The following is a 17,998-nucleotide window of genomic DNA, read 5'->3' as shown; positions in this document are numbered from 1 at the left end:
TGACGTACAAAGATAAGCACAGCCAAAACAGGCGGACTCCAGAAACAAAATTCCAAATCATAAGGAAAGAATATAAATATATTTTTGAGAGTGTCTGACTTTGAAGTTCTAGAACTACAGTTCAAGAAGAGTCATGATAAATTGGGGATCTGTTTTGGTACACTGAGAGGTTGAGGGCAGTCAGCAGCATGCTGTTGGAGAAGTTGGGAGACCTGCAGATGTTTTACTTGAAGGAGAGAGGATCATGAGAGACTTGAGTCTTTGTGCTAATCTATCTGAAGATAGATAATTCACAAGTGGGGATAGTGGTTACAGGGAACGTGTTGCCTCAATAGGAGGAGGCCTTTCTGAAAATGAGAGTTGTGCTGTAATTAGACAGATAGGAGTGAAAAGACATCAACATGCACATAGTCAGCCGCCAGGAAGCTGTACTAAGGAATCCTGCTTTAGGGGGTGGGGGTGCAATTTGGAGAATAATCTCCAAAAGTTCCAAATTTAAATTTTTTGGTGCAGAAATTAGGGTTGTTGGGGCCATGAAAGAACTCCAAATAATATTTGCAGGTGGTCATTTGATTTATGGAGAAATGTTTTGGAATGCTTAGCACAACACTACAAAAAAACTGGTAGATAAATTTGATTTAGACTTAATCAGGCAACCTCTATGCTGTCACTTTAAAAAAGAATTATTCACTGATGCACACTTTTGTCAACCCTAAAACTGGACTATAGTTTGTTGCTCTATTAGTTACTGGAAAGTGTGAAGTGTTCCCAGCAACAGCCTTTGTGTTGCAATGAGAATTTTGTTTTGGAAACTTCTTCTTCTGTCTCAGCTGCCTCTCAAGGCACCTCCAACCTGAATGTACCTCTGTGTTTGTTCATTATTCTCCATGGAATCTCTCGGACAATTCTCGAAAAGGCCCACTCCCTCATATTTGTCTTGTGTCAGCTTTTGCGAAAGACAAAAATTAGAACTTTTTGCTTCTCTCCATCAGTAAGTAGCCCTGATTTCTGTATAAGGATTATGTCTGCCAACACTGCCTCCATATGGAGACCTAGGCTTCCAAACTCATTCACTTCATCTTACCTCTAGCCACTTGAGCATCTTCCTCAGTGCTCTCCTGGTGAAACACCCAAGGTCTCTCTTCTTCTACACCAGGTATTCTTTATCCTCTTAGTTTTACTATGTTTTCAAACTGTCCTTATTTTCTACTGAGTGGAAAAGAGACCACCTGAGGAATGGGTGCTTATCTGACTGAGGAACTTATACATAAGAATTTTTTCCTGAGTCAGAATGATAATATACAAAATTATGCAACTCTACTTGTCTATCTGGATAAAGTCTGTGTCCTGAAGCAATGTCATATTTGAAAATTCCTTGGTGAGAAGGAAGATCAAGGTTAAGAGAGGTCATTCTAGTAGTGGAGTCATAACCATAGAAAGGGGACTTTAACTGATATTTTTATCAAAGAAGTGTTGATGTATTCTGTAGAAATACCCAGTCCTGTTAGTCTAAAGTGAATGGTGGGTAAAGAGGAGAGAGAAAGTGGGGAGGAGAGAAAAGCGTGTACAGTGTTTTTTAGTGTTTCTCTGTCTAAAGAATTGTTCCAATGTTTTCTTTCTTTCTTTCTTTCAATTTGTTTTTTCTTATTTCCATGAACAGATTAGAAGAAGGAAGAGAAGATGGAGTGTGCAAGGAAGGAGAACACCACTAAGCAGCCTGAACGTGTTGACCTCTTCACAGGCACGCTGTCCAAATACTCAGCTTTCACACTGTGGATATCACTGAGTGTGGGTGGGTGATTTTTCTAAAGTGTATACTGGTGAACCTTTCCATGGGTCTCCATATTAACATTTTCTCATTCATTTAAAGAATGATAACTAAGCTGATGAAATTGAATCTCCTATTTCTGTCATTCGATAATTGTATGACTGAGTGAGAATACGATATAAAAGAGCACAGAGAACCACAGTTTGGAAACTTTACCAGCTTGCTAAGAAGGCCCCAGAACTGCCATGTTTATTATAAATGGCACTGTGTTCATGCCCTCCATGCTGACCTTTATTGGGATCCCCGGCCTGGAAACCGTACAGTGTTGGATTGGGATTCCATTCTGTGCTATGTATGTCATTGCTTTGATAGGAAATTCTCTACTTGTGATCATCATCAAATCTGAACCCAGTCTCCATGAGCCTATGTATATCTTCCTGGCCATGTTGGGAGCCACAGACATTGCCCTTAGCACCAGCATTGTCCCCACGATGCTTGGAATTTTCTGGTTGCACTTGCCAGAGATCTATTTTGATGCTTGCCTCTTTCAGATGTGGCTCATCCACACATTTCAGGGTATTGAATCAGGAGTCCTGCTGGCCATGGCTCTGGACCGCTATGTAGTAATCTGTTATCCTCTGAGGCATGCTACCATATTCACTCGACAACTAGTTACTCATATTGGAGTCGGGGTAACATTGCAGCCTGCCGTTCTGGTAATCCCGTGTCTATTGCTCATTAAGTGTCGTCTGAAACTTTACCGAACAAGGTTAATATCCCACACTTACTGTGAACACATGGCCCTTGTGAAGCTGGTCACCGAAGACGTTTACATCAATAAATTCTATGGTCTCCTTGGAGCTTTTATTGTTGGTGGCCTTGACTTCCTTTTGATCACCCTCTGCTATATACAAATATTTATCACTGTCTTCCACCTGCCCCAGAAAGAGGCACGTCTTAAGGCATTTAATACATGTGTTCCCCATATATTTGTCTTCTTCCAATTCTATCTCCTGGCTCTTTTCTCCTTCTTTACTCACAGATCTGGATCTTATATCCCAGCATACATACATATCACCTTGTCCAACCTTTACCTTCTGGTTCCACCTTTCCTCAACCCTTTTGTCTATGGGGTGAAGACCAAGCACATCTGAGACAAGGTAGCAAAAGTATTCTTTTCCAAAGATCAGGCTTGACATTGGACAGAGATAGTACCCCCTATGGATTTAATGGCTCATCTGTTGGAGATATGTAATCTGAAAATCCAGTGAATGGTTTGGAGTATCACCATGTTTGATGAATAAATTAATAAACATATAAATGATTGTGTTAAAAAATCCCACTGGCTATTGACCTTAAGTCAGAAGGCAATTAGAGGAAATTGAGGGAGATAGAAGAGCAGATAAGCTGCTGAAACACTAAATGATCGGCTAAAGAAATAGATCACACAACTCTCCTCATCACCTGAGACCAAGTCTGGATGGAATAGACAAATGTAGAGATCGTCTGGCAGATCATAGTGGAACATAATACTCACATTCATTCTTTTGTACTCAGAACACCAAGATCAACTTCTTATCTAATATATATGTCCTTCTACATTCTTTCTTCAATAATTCTAAAATATTCTTTGTTAAATTTGTCCCATCAAAACCTATCCCTTGAATATGGCTTTTTGTCAAATTTTATTTGAACTTTGTCTGAAATAAATATCTATAAATAACTCCTTCTTCTTGAATGGCTTCAGGTAAATAACTCTAAGTGAATATCTATGTCCAAGATGAGAAGAGCCATTTCAGACAGCCAGAAGAGACTATGATCACCGTTATGCCTTGGGATTTACACCTATCCGTATTAAGTAATTCATGCTATGATCAAATTAGTGATTTTCATGACATGTAATATGTTTGCTCCAACAAATCTAGGAGTAGGGCATACAATACTATGTTTATTTTTTATGTTCTTAGGTGTTCATTTAATTTCTTCCTTTGTATAGAGAGCAGTTTGAGAAAGGTCTGGTATTTGGGGTATTTTTATGAACGTGAAGGCAAGTTTTAGACTTATGGTAGACCATATTTTTCTAAAGCTTTGTTCAGTCATTTTCCTGATTCAACAAACAGTAATGCTTTGACCTAAGAAAGATGGAGGTCTATGAAACTGAACAGAAATTCTGGAGGCTAGAATCCTCAAGGTATTTGTTTCCCAAGGTTTTTAATTTTTATAATATAAAGTAAAATTCATTTTGTTCTGCATTAAGAGGCATATGCACTAACAGAAATATTTCATAGAGCAACCTCGTTATGCAAGGCCACCACAAATGAGGGAAAATGGTCAAATATCTGCCAAGAATATTTGATAGAAAAATCAGATTCCAACATGGTAGGAAAATAATCATTGAAGAAATTGGTTAAATATACAAGTTCTAGAGGCAAAATGAGCTCAGTTCAAAACTTTATTTTTCCGCTTCCTAACTATATTGATTGGAAAAAAATTTATTGTCACAAATTTAGCTGCCTAATCTATAAATATGGAAGAATAACTTATGTCTCATTGGGAACTATAGATGGTGGTTCTCATAGTGTACATAATATAATCAATATATTTATGTAATCCCCTTCACAAGGGACTTGGTAACTGGTAAAGACTCAATAGAGATTATCATGGTCATCATGAAAATCCTCATCACTGCTGTTGTGCTTAAGTAGAAATATTGTGCCACTGTTTTTTAAATAGTTTATTAATATCATTCTAAAACGTGATTTAAAAATGCAAATTTAAGGTTTTTTCATGACCTAGCTTATGATCACTTTTTGTAGACCTGTACTTGTTGAATGAAGTGTTATTTATATAGCTGCATCTATATACAGATACATGTATATTTGTTTGCATAGAGTCAAGTTCATTTTATTTGATTTTATCATTTATAATCTTACATTTACTTGCTTGTCTTTTTAGCTTTTGCTACAAGTGTGTTAATATGCCTCACTATGAATGTGGATTAGTGTATGTCTTCTCTTAGAGCTGCTGATTTTTTGATTTGTGTATTTTTAATCTATGGGTAGTTAGACACTTCCACTCATTGAATGCATAAAGATGTAAAGTTAGTGTACCTTCCTGGTTGGTTGACTCCTTTATCACTGTGAAATATTTCTCTTTCTCTAATAGTCCATCTTGTCTTAAAGTCTCACTTTTGCTATTTTCGAGTAACCTTTCTTCCACTTCACTAATTCTGTCTTCTCCTCTATAATTCTTCTTTCCTGCATTATTAGGTTTAGCTCTTGTAGTTTTATAATATCCATCTGATTCATTCTATCTCTCTCTCTCTTTACTTATATTTTTACTGATTTTTTAATTTTATTATTTTCTTTATTGCAGTAACATTGGATTATAACATTATATAGCTTTCAGATGTACATTGTAATGTATTTGGAATTCTGTGTAGATTACATCATGTTCACCATTCGAAAATCAATTATAGTCCATCAGCTCACATGTGAATCTAAGCACCCCTTTTGCCCTCCTCCTGCCCCCTTCCCCTCTGGTAACCACCAATCCAATCTCCATTGCTTTGTGTTTGTTTGTCGTTGTTTTTATCTTCTACTTATGAGTTAGATTATAAGGTATTCGACTTTGTCCCTCTGACGTATTTCACTCAGCATAATACCCTCAAGGTCCATCCATGTTGTCACAAATGGCCATATTTCATCATTTCTTATGGCTGAGTAGTATTCCATTTTGTATATATACCACATCTTCTTTATCAATTCGTCCCTTGATGGGCACCTTGGTTGCTTCCAAGTCTTGCCTATTGTGAATAATTCTGCAATGAACATAGAGGTGCATGTATCTTTATTCATTTGTGTTTTGAAGTTCTTTGGATAAATACCCAGCAGGGGAATAGCTGGATCATATGGGAGATCTATTCCTAATTTTCTGAGGATACTCCATACTCTTTTCCATAGTGGCTGCACCAGTTTGCACTCCCACCAGCAGTGTATGAGGGTTCCCTTCTCTCCATGTCCTTTCCAACACTTGTTATTTTCTGTCTTGTTAATTATAGCCATTCTGACTGGAGTGAAGTAATACCTCATTGTAGTTTTGATTTGCATTTCCCTGATAGCTAAAGATGTTGAGCATCTTTCTTTTGTATTTCTGAGGTGTCTGTTGTAATCTCTCCTCTTTCATTTCTGATTTTATTTATTTGAGCCTTCTCTCTTTTTTTCTTGGTGAGTCTAGCTAAAGGTTTGTCAATGTTGTTTATCTTTGCAAAGGACCAGCTCTTTTTTCATTTATTCTTTCTATTGATTTTTTAGTCTCTATTTTGTTTATTTCTGCTCTTATATTTGTTATTGTCTTCCTTCTGCTGATTTTGGGCTTTGTTTGTTCTTCTTTTTCCAGTCCCTTTAGATGCACTGTTAGATTATATATTTGAGATTTTTCTTGATTGTTGAGGTAGGCCTGAATTGCTATAAAATTCCCTCTTAGAATCGCTTTTGCTGTATCCCATAGATTTTGGCATGTTGTATTTTCGTTTTCATTTGTCTCCAGGAATTTTTTTATTTCTTCTTTGATTTCTTTATTGACCCACTTGTTCAGCAGCACTTTGTTTAATCTCCACATTTTTGTGACTTTTCTGGCTTTCTTCTCATAGTTGTTTTCTAGTTTCATGCCTTTGTGGTCAGAAAAAATTCATGGTATTATTTCGATCCTCTTGAATTTATTGAGACTTGTTTTGTGGCCTAATAGATCAATCCTGTAGAATGTTCCTTGTGCATTTGAAAAGAATGTGTATTCTGTGGTTTTTGGGTGGAATGTTCTCTATGTATCTACTAAGTCCATCTGGTCAAATGTGTCATTTAAGGCTAGTGTTTCCTTATTGATCTTCTGTTTGGATGATCTGCCCGTTGGTGTAAGTGGAGTGTTAAAGTCCACTACTATTATTGTGTTACTGTCTATTTCTCCTTTTATGTCTGTTAATAATTGCTTTATATAATTAGGTGCTCCTATGATAGGTGCATAGATATTTACAAGTGCTGTATCTTCTTGTTGAATTGTTCCCTTTATCATTATCTAGTGCCCTTCTTTGCCTCTTGTTACAGTTTTTGTTTTAAAGTATATTTTGTCTGATATAAGTATGGATGGATTTCTTTAATAGTATGTTTGGTTTCTTTTGTCTTAATTATTTGCTTGCTTATTATAGGTTTCTGATTTGTGATTACCATGAGGATCCCATATAATATTCTATGTATATAAGTCTATATTGAGTTGATAGACTGTTTAGCTTGACCTCTTTATAAAAGCTCTGCTTTTTCACTCCCTTCTGCCCACATTTTATGTTTTTGAAATAATATCTAATGTCTTGTTTCGTGTGTCTATCCATTACCCTCTTATCATTGAAATAGGTAATCTTAGTACTTTTACCTTTTAACCTTCATATTATCTTCACAGGTGATTGATCCACTACCTTTACTATATTTGTACCTTTCTGGTGATTTTATTGCCTGGTTTTTTAAAATATTTTTTTATCCCTATTTGTGGTCATTGCTTTCCCACTTAAATGAGTTCCTTCAGCATTTCTTATAGAACTGGTTTCTTTGTGATAAACTCCTTTAATTTTTGCTTGTCTGGGAAGCTCTTTATCTCTCTTTACATTCTGATGAAAACCTTGATGCATAGAGTATCCTTGGCTGTAGGTTTTCTCCTTTTAACACTTTAAATATGTCATGCCATTCTCTTCTTGCCTGTAGGGCTTGGCAGAGATGTCTGCTGACCACCTTATGGGCTTTCCTTTGTATATCACTTTATGCCTCTCTCTTGCTGCTTATTGGATTCTCTCTTTATCTTTAATTTTGGAGATTTTAATTATAATGTGTCTTGGTGTGGGCCTCTTTGGGCTTATCTTGTTTGGAGCTTTCTGTGGTTCCTGCACTTGGATGTCTGTTTCCTTCCTTAAGTTAGGAAAATTTTCGGCTATTATTTCTTCAAATAAATTTTCTACCCCTTTGTCTCTCACTTCTCCTTCTGAGGCAACTAAAATACAAAAGTTAGTGCACTTGATATTGTCCCAGAGTTCCCTTAGACTGTTCTCATTCTGTCTAATTCGTTTTTCTTTTTCTGTTCAATTTGGGTGATTTCTTCTGGTCTTTCATCTAGCATGCTGATCCATTCTTCTGTATCCTCTACTCTGCTATTGAGTCCCTCTAGGGAATTTTTCATTCCCAGTATTGTATTCTTCATTTCTGACTGGTTCTTTTTTATATTTTCCAGTTTTTTGTTGATGAAATCACTTTCATCTAGTCTTCTTCCAATATCTGTGAGCAACCTTATGAGTTTTTGTTTGAATTCTTTTTTGGGTAAGCTGCTTATTTCTGCTCCATTTAGTCCTTTTTCTAGGGTTTTGTCTTGTTCCTTTGCTTGGAATATATTCTTTTGTCTCCTCATTATGCCTCTTTCTCTGTGCTTATTTCTACTTATTAGGTGAGTTGGCTATGTCTCCTGATCTTGGAGAAGTGGCGTTTTGTAAGAGATGCCATTTGAAGCCCAGCAGTGTGCTTCCATCTGATCACCAGTCCAAATGATCCAGGAGTGACCCCTTTGTGGGCTTCTTGTGTCCTTCTGCTGTGGCAGGGTTGCTCTTAATGCAGGTGCCCAGGGAGTCTAGTTTTTCCTTCCCTGGCCAGCTGTCTGTAAACCCAGTTTCGGGAGCTTCAGCACCATTATCTACAAGGTCTAATAGCACACTCTTGTTGCAGTTTTCCTGTTAATTGGGTAAGTACCCAGTGTAGCTGGTTGCTAGGCTCAGGGGCTTACAACTGCTATAGGCCTCAGGCCTACAAGCCTGTTGTCAGTTCTCTTAGGAGTGCAGTTGATTAGGGCTGGTCCTAGACATGGGAGCACTCAATTATTTCAGGTTTTGGAAGGTGGGGTTGATCATTTTTATGGCTATTTGTGAACTACAGGTCTTCTGCTGCTGATAAGCCTCACCCCCCACAGGACCACACACACCTTCAACACAGTCCTGGTCTATGAACCCTTCCCAAACCCTTGGATCATACCCCAACACCCCACTGCAGAGGCCCCCACCTCTCCACCAATGCCTCCCACAGTTCACCTGGTCCTCACACAGGCCCTGCCCCACAGAGGCAGACACACTCACCTGCCTGTAGAGGATCAAGGCACCCAGTCAATGCAGGCTGACAGCCTAAGGGCTTACTGTTGGGCAAGGCTAGTCCCTAGGGTGGGCTGCCTACAATGAGTTAACTGGAGTAAATCTACATTCTAGTGGGTGTGACAGACCCCTGGGTGAGCAGGCCAGGGGAAGAATTTCAGTGGCATCTACAGGGTCTGTGTCAGCATGCCTGGACTAGGTTGCACTGGCCACCACCAATGTCTCAGTCTCCAGAGAGGTCTCTCTTCTCACTGAGATGCACCCTGAGCCCACCAGGTGAGTCTCTTTTCATCAAAGGACTGTCAGCCTTCTCTCCGTTACTTTAGGTTTCTGAGACAGGTGAGTTTGTGCGTGGGCCCTTTAAGAACCAGGTCTTTTTGACTTTCATCCAATAGCTTTTCTGAGGGTATCCCACTTCAGTTAATAGCCAGCAAAGCCAGATAGTAAGACCCTTGTCTCAGTTGTGCTGAATCTGAAGGATGCTTATAGCAGTATCGGCCCCTGCTCCACAACTCACTCCTCCAGGGAGGGCTGTGAGGGTGGCCCCCACCTGGCCAGCTGAGAAACTCCACTGCTCCTGAAGGTGGCTTTTTTTCCTCTCCAGCAGGAATTTCTGCCTCTTTACGTTAGTCAGCACTGTCCCTTGTGGTGGGGTGTTCTTTTTATCCAGTTTTCAGTTTTCTATCCAGGGTAATTTTTCCAAAACTAGTTGTAACCTTGTTGTGGTCCTGGGAGGAGATGAGCTCAGAGTTTACTTATGCCTCCATCTTGCCAAGATCCTCTTTACTTTTATTTTAAATTCAACTTCTAATATATTCTATTTCTTTGGTGAAATCCCTAATCTCTTCAATTTTATGTATGTATGTATGTATGTATTTATTTCTCATCTGTTCCTTCATTTTCTTGAACATATTAAACTTAATTATTTGAAAATCCTTGACTTATAATTACAATAAGTGCAAGAACTGGGGATCAGTCTGTTTCTGTTAATTGTTTTTCTCCTCATTTTTGAACTCATGCTCCTGTATCTTGTCAAACCTAGTAATTTCTGATTGGGTGTCGGACATTATATTTAAAAAATTGTGAAGGCCACATGAAGTTATATTTTCCTCCAGTGATAGTTCACCTCTTGCTCTGTGATAGGCCCCAGCAGGGCTTTTCAACTTAATCAAATCAAGGATTTGGCTGTGTTGGAGCTTATTCTGCCACTTTATTGGCCAGTGGCAGTCTTTCTTCTAAAGCTTTGCCTGCTGAGGCTTTCAACAGTGACCTAGGTGCACAATCCACACTGTGGACTATGACTCTTGTGTGTCAAGAGAGGCAAGACTGCCAAAAACTCCCTCTTTATCTTTGCAACGTTCTCTACTTACTTTTTTGGCATCCCCTTCCCTGTGGTTCAGAGTTTAGCAAATGTTTTGTCTAGCCCATTGTCAGTCACAGGTCTCTTCCTTCTTTCAAATTTGGAGTGAGATCCTTATTTTTCCTTTCATGCCCTGCCAGAATTTCAAGTCTCTGTTTTTCTGGCCCTTTGAATTGGCTTTCTGCCAGTAAAATTATTCTTCTTGACTTCTTGCCTTATCCTCATGAATAGCAGATGGCTCTTAGCAAATGAAAGAAAGTCAGCTTTCTCTGTCCTCCAAAATCCACCTCTCTGGAGTCTTATTTTTTCAGAATGTCTCTAACGCTTTTAACTTCTGCTTGATGTACTTTATTTACTTGTTCATTGGTGAAACTTTGCCTCTAGTTTCTCCTTTCTGTTCCTCTTGACAAAAATTATAATTTGGATTTTATACACAAAATATTTTGCATTTGCCTTATTTTTCTGTTTTTAATACATTTCTTCTTAGAAAACTCTCAATCACAAAATTTATATATTTTCTTTAATATGTATGAAATTGTTTGTGATGTCTGTGTATCTGAAAACACAATTAATACAAGTGAAAATTATGCTACATTTCATTAAAAGTCCATAGAATACTCTCCTTTGAATAAGTATGAAAGTATTTAAATTAAAACTACTGTTTATTGTATAAAACTCAATCAATGTAGACTGCTCCTTCTTCTGTCCTCTCTTGCCACTCCTTTACTAGAGTTTAATTGATGAGTGTGATATTCAGGGTTTTTTATACCTGAATTTATGTAGAATTATTTTAAATAATAAATAGATTATATCATGAATATTATTCTGTATCAGTTTTTCAGCTACTGACATAATAATACAGACTACTCTCTAAATGTCAACTTCTGGATGTTTTTCCATTTTTAAAATACTCATGACATTGACTATTGTAGAATTTCCATAATTCAATTAATTTTTTCTCTAAATAAACATTTCTTCAAATATATCAATGATATAATAAAAATGTGTGTGTGTGTATATATATATTTTTTCATAGTTGTGCTCTATGCATATATATACATTCTATGTTTGTTATTTGCTTCAGTTATGTGTGGGAAGTCACTGTAAACACTGTATTAGTAAATTCTGAACCATTTGTCCTCTGGACAAATACAACATTAAGTTTCTTTGAGCCTCTGGTCACATTTTGAACAATCAATTAATACCTAAACTTTGTGAGTGTGTTTCTTTTTAAAGACACATTTTGATATATATTAAACACATTTAATATATATTTCCTAAAAATAATGAATTACATACAGTCTTTCACCTTAATAAAGCACTAGCTGAGAAGAGTTTAACATTTTCCTGACCCTCAGTGACGTATCTGTAAATTTCTTCAAATTTCACCTTCCAACAGTACTGTCCACTACACTATTTAATGGATCATCATCATAAATCCAAAAATTTAGCCACTTTTCCGTTTTTTCCATGCGTGATCACACACTATAGATGTTACTTTAGCACTTGGAACAGCCTCATACCCAGGTTGGTAAATTTCCTCTTCCTTTTTGTGGATGCACAGCAGTTGTGACACATTAACACTGAGCTCACAGACAACAAAACTACAATTCCCGCCTAAAGGAAGCTTATCTAAGACATGTATTTTCTCCATAAGACACATCACAGCCTTGTGTTTAGGAACACTTGATAGCACACCAACACTATGCTTGGGGGCCATTTTAAACATTGAAATCACCAACAAGAAGCACAAAAATGAGAAAAGCTGCCATTAAATAGATCACAAAAGAGGATACTCATCTACAATAAAAAAGCTGAAACAAGAAGGCAGAAAGTCACCTTGTCCAACCTCAGCTGAGAACATGTGTATTGTGCATTTCAACTTTTTTGCTGCTCTGTGCATGTCCACTTATGATAGTGAAATCACTGTGGGTATTGATTTGGGATTTCAAAAATTTTTAACAAGTAGGTGAATTCACAAATCCAGAATCTGTGAATAATAAGGATCAACTATATAAACATATATATTTATATATAAATACAAGTATACATATATAGATATATATTCAAACATACAGACATAATGCATTAGTAGCTAAATTCTAAGTTTTCAATTGAGTTATAACGTAATTAAAAGAAACTATGAATGTGTAAACACAGCATTTTGACTCTGACATTTCATGAATCACTTTTATTCAAACTTTTTCATTTTTGCTATCATTTACTTGGTCTCTTTTCAATCTGATGTGTCTTACCATCAGTTTTTAGAATAAAGAAATTGAAAAGACAACTCATAGTATGAGATGTTATAGAAGCTTGAATACTGGAATACTTCTTTTCTTAGAAATACTTATGGATGGGAAAAAAGCTCAACTTACACAAAATTTAAAGTTCCCCCAAACTATTTTACACCTGTATAAAATGGAGACAATACTATCTCTTGGCTAACTCAGATAGTTATTGATACTTCAAAATCTGACTTATATTATTCATAAAATATTTTTCTTAATGTAAACCTTAATGTATATATGATAGGGACCATTTATATTATCATCATTAATCAATATCGTAGTTGAATGTCAAGGCTCCTTCCCATTCTTATTTCTCAAATTCCCCTAACAAGAGGAGGATTACATTGTGTAATTCTTCACTGTAACTAGAACAGATTAACTACCAGTGATTTGCAGAGAGGATCCTGAGGAAATGGGCTATAAGGAGAAGAATAGAACTGATGGGAGAGACAGGTATTCTTTAAAAAAGTAACATTACAGGGAGCTCAAAAGGAAGGAAGCAATCAAGGGAAAATCATCCCACAGGGCAGAGCTGTTTAGGCAGACTAAACTGTAGGGATGTGCATGGGGGATGAATAGTGACAGTTCTGAAAGGCAAGAGGCAGAAACATAAACTCAGAGTCTTTTAATTCAAAATAAAAAATCATATTAGTTTTCTAATAACAAAACAATAAAAGACAAAAAAAAAAACAACCAAAAAGTAACAACTCAAACATTAATTTCCAAAATTGAATATTTTAATATTCTTTAGAATATTGCTGATAGAAATTTATATATTTGAAGGTGAGTGTGTGACAGTTTGCTTCCTCCAATCTACATAACTTAACTGCAGTAAGGCTGTGTTGATAACTCTGCTGCCTGAGTTGTGGCTAGTACTTAGCCATAATTAAGTCACAGTATTCAAAGACAGAAAAAAATCTTGAGACTTATAGTGTTTTTGTTAACTTTACTTACTTATTTTTTTAATTTGAAGAGAGGTCAAAAAAATTTACTTCTGCATTTGATGATTGAGTCACATCCCCTAATTTTACCTATGAAGAGGATGTGACTTAGAAATGGAACATATCTTGAAAAGTTTCTCAAAACCACAATTCTATTTTCAGTTTAACTGTTAATGTTTTACTTAATATTTCTTTGTCTCAGCATCCTCTCCTAAAAATGAAAGGGTTGGTCAAACTGTCTTAAAATTCCATGTATGCTGCCACCAAGATGAGAGCGAACTGACAAGTCTCATGAGCAACCTAAACTATTTTGTATTCATTATAATGTACAAATGTATATATTTGAGAGTATGGGGTAAGACATGTAGAGATGTGACAGTTGATTCAGTGTCTTTGTTCATCAAATTTTTTGCATTAAGCTATGAAATCTAATCTACCAATATCATACATTCTATTCCATGTGACAGAATCAAGTGTCCAGACTTTTTTGTTCAATTATATGTAGAAGATGTACATGTATGGGAAGAAGACGATTCCTTTACCTGCTCTGGGTCCTTCTGGCCAGAAAGTGAATTAAATTCCCATGAGACAGAATAACAGGAGAAAGTTAAACAAAGCTTTATAACATGTATACATGGGAGAGGCTCAGGCAAACTGAGCAACTCACCAAAATGGCTGAAGACAAGACCTTAAATGTCATCTTCAGCTAAAGACAAAGGAGAATGTTGGGAGTATGGAGAGTCAGTTCCAGGAGATTACCAGACAAGTACAGTAAACAAGAGTCAGGTTATTATGCAGATTTAAGTCCTTCCCTTCTGCGTTGATAAGAGTTTCTAGAGATAAGGTCATCACCCCTTCTTCCTGGAACAGAGAGGGAGACACCTTTGCAGATGGAGATTTCCTTTACAATGTAAATGTCTCTTAACAAATGGTAAGTAAATTCTACTTCTCAGAGTTTCTTTCCTGTCTGCAGTTTTTAAAAGTAACAGCCCAAAATAATCCTCAGGCCAAAGAGGCATATCTTGGGCTGGCCAATTCCAGTCCCCCATATATGCATGAAATCAACACAGTCAACTTGTCACATAAGATAATAATATGTGAAAGCTGCTTGTCCCATATATAGCAAATGTCCAGGTATAACAGTAACATACAAAAATAAAATCACATTCTGAACCAGAATTCAAAAAGTATGGATGGTACCACAAATTTAGTAATTATCCAGGTAAATGCTCATTGGCACTCTATGGAACACAATTCACTTTAGTTAACATTATACTTAATGTTAAAATCATGAAAAAAGATCAGTAACACTTTCTCTGCCTATTTTTCTGTGTTTGGAAAACAAAATCAGAAAATGACTACACTTATGCCTTTAACCTGTTAAGTATTACATATACACATATTATTACTGCCACAAATCATTACTAGTCACTCTTCTTGCAAATACTCCCCTCCCTTTTCTAAAACATATCAACCTCTAGTACTCAGTTTTGTTTAGTGAACCATCTCTGGATCCTCCTACGGATTTGTTGGGTCTTGACACTGTAGATGATGGGGTTCATCAAAGGTGGGAAAAGGATATAGATGTTGCCCATGAGGACATAGACCACAGGAGAGAGATGCTTTCCAAAGCGATGCACCATAGTTAGACCAATGATTGGGATATAGAAAACTAAGACTGCACAGATGTGAGAGACACAGGTCTGCAAGGACTTGAGACTCTCCTCCTGGGATGCAATAGTCAAAACTGAGTGCAAGATCAAGATGTAGGAGATGAGAATAAGCACTGAATCTGCCAACAGTGTGCAGATCACCAGGGCTAAGGCATAGAAGCTGTTGAAGTGGATGTCAGAGCAGGACAGCCGGAGTAAGTCCTCGTGCAGGCAGAAAGAGTGGGAGAGGATGTGGGGATGGCAGTAATGGAAGAACTTTAGGCGGACGATGGGAGCAGTAATGAACAGGAAACTCCTCCCTAAAATTGCCACACCAATGTTGATGATTCTGGTATTGGTGAGAATGGATGTATATCTCAGAGGATTGCAGATTGCAGTAAAACGATCAAAGGCCATGGCAAGAAGGACTCCAGACTCCATGCATGATAGACCATGAACAAAGAAGGTTTGAGCAATACAGGCATCCAGACCAATCTCTTGACTGAGCCCCCACAGAAACCCCAGTACTGTGTGCACTGTGGACGGCCCCATGCACAGGTCAGTGAGGGCCAGCATGGCCAGAAAATAGAACATGGGCTCATGCAGGCTTGGCTCAGTACGGATCACATGCAGCACCAGGCAGTTCCCTGAGAGTACCATAGCATAGACACAAGAGAAAGGGATGGAGAGCCAGGGATATTTCCCTTCCAAGCCAGGGAAACCCGTAAGGAGAAAGGTGGAGTTACTGATTTTGGAATCGGGTAGCACAGACATGGATCTATAGGAGGAAACCTCTAAAGGAAAAACACATGTAACAGCTGATTAAGATTCATATGTATTTTCCACTGACTTACCATAAGTCTGAAATAACAGCTATCAGGAGAATGATTGGATTAGTGAAATAGCTCCTTAGACATGAGACCAGTGTTTGTATTTTTCAGAAGCTGAATTTTCTCTGAAACAGAGACTAAATTAATTTTACTTATAAATAACTACATATAAAACCTCCTTGTTGGGGCCGGCCCCGTGGCTGAGTGGTTAAGTTTGCGCGCTCCAGTGCAGGCGGCCCAGTGTTTCATGGGTTCGTAATCCTGGGTGCGGACATGGTACCGCTCATCAAGCCACACTGAGGCGGCGTCCCACATGCCACAACTAGAAGGACCCACAACTAAGAATATACAACTATGTACCGGGGGGGACTTTGGGGAGAAAAAGGAAAAAGTTAAAATCTTAAAAAAAAAAACCTCCTTGTTGTTAGATTATTGGCTTCCTCGAGGGAATCAGTGTCGACATTCACAATGTCACCATCGCTTTCTACCTCAATGCTTCATATTACAGGTAACAGAGAAAAATATTTTAAGGTATGTGAAGGTACAATAATGAAGTTTAACCATCCAAACTGGAACAGGAAAACACATTCATGTTGTTTGCATTTAAAGTCTGATGAACTAACTTGCAAATCACTGCTGTGGGGTGTAAGATTAACCTCCGCCTATTACATGATACACTGAATCTATTTGAAGTGATTTATCAGTCATGTTATCCATTCTAATATCCATATTTCAGAGACATTAAGAATAATTGTCACTCAGATCAGAGAAGAATATCTTACCAATCTTGAAAATGGATCTTGCTTTTCTTTCTTTTGTCACAGTCTCATTGAAATTCTAGGACAAGCAAGATTTATGCAAGTGCAAGGATTATAGGGGTCATTGGGACAAATCCTGGATCCTGGGAGATGCTGAGAGAGAGTGATGCAATATATAGGCCTGTGCTTCTTTGGGAGAATGAGCAAAAACTGAAGGGCAGTGTCTGCATAGCAGACTTTCTACTCCACTAAGTTTTAATACTCTCAGAAAGTGCAATTTTATAAAATTAATTTCTTCATCCCGGGAGATTTGGAAATGATCACTGGATAAAGACACCTAGAAACCTCTGACTGGTTTTACAAATTATTTGAAGGGCAGCAGATATATCTTATATAAAACAGGTTATCGTTATTAACATAGCATTTCATTTATTTTCCCTCATTTCAGTCATAAGTTCTCTCTCTTTTTTGAACTTGTGGCTTAAGGATTCGAAAGAATTTATATGCTGACAAATATAAGCGTTGTTTATTTCACATATTTTTGTTGATAAGGTTGATAATCGTTATAAGCTGCTTGAAATTAGAACTTCTATTTTTATAACAATAATATTATTGAGCATTCTTTTAGCATTTATTGTGTGCTATGAATCTTAGCATTATTTAATTCTCATAATTGGAGTAGTTTTATCTAAGTTAATTGCTAAAATTATTTGAGGATCATATCTTTTATTTTAATAGGCAATAGAGCATAGAGATAAACAATGTGCTTATAAAGTCTGACTTTTTAGGTTGGAAACCCTTCTCCAACACTTTTGAGGACTGCATACTTGGGCAAGCCACTGTATCTATTTTTTTATTCCAAAATGAGTATAATAACATTACCTATTTCATAAGATTGTTCTGACAATTATGTTACATGAATCTACAAAGCATTCAGAATAGATAAAGACAGAGGAAACGCTTAACAAAAGTAAATTGCTAACATTTCCATTTTAGAGATGAAGAAACTAAAATTAGAAGTGAGCTATTTGATAAGGTATATGTGAGACACAAGGGGCTGTTGAGTGCTTGAAATGTGGCAAGTCCAGATTGAGATGTTATATAAGTATAAATACATACTGGATTAAAGACTTAGCATGAAAAAAATGATTTAAAATATCTTTTTAATGATATTTATATGAACCACATGTTGACGTAACATCTTAGATATGTTAGGTTAAACACAATATT

The 17,998-nt window shown here is 37.0% G+C and overlaps 2 protein-coding genes across 2 annotated transcripts; one reads left to right on the top strand and one right to left on the bottom strand.

Annotated features, from left to right (window-relative positions):
* Positions 1-2,013: 2,013 nt before the first annotated feature.
* LOC106830368 (olfactory receptor 52A5-like) lies at positions 2,014-2,922 on the top strand. The gene has a single exon (XM_014839949.3). The coding sequence runs from the start codon at positions 2,014-2,016 to the stop codon at positions 2,920-2,922; it is 909 nt and encodes a 302-aa protein (XP_014695435.3).
* Positions 2,923-15,012: 12,090 nt separating this feature from the next.
* On the bottom strand, positions 15,013-15,954 carry LOC106830150 (olfactory receptor 51V1-like). The gene has a single exon (XM_014839576.2). It carries the CDS (start codon positions 15,952-15,954, stop codon positions 15,013-15,015), a length of 942 nt encoding a protein of 313 aa, XP_014695062.2.
* Positions 15,955-17,998: the final 2,044 nt, after the last annotated feature.

This window comes from Equus asinus, chromosome 20, assembly GCF_041296235.1.
Source record: "Equus asinus isolate D_3611 breed Donkey chromosome 20, EquAss-T2T_v2, whole genome shotgun sequence".
NCBI classification, from domain to species: Eukaryota; Metazoa; Chordata; class Mammalia; order Perissodactyla; family Equidae; genus Equus; species Equus asinus.
Note: the sequence above shows the minus strand (reverse complement) of the source record. Positions and strands in the feature narration are given on the sequence as shown.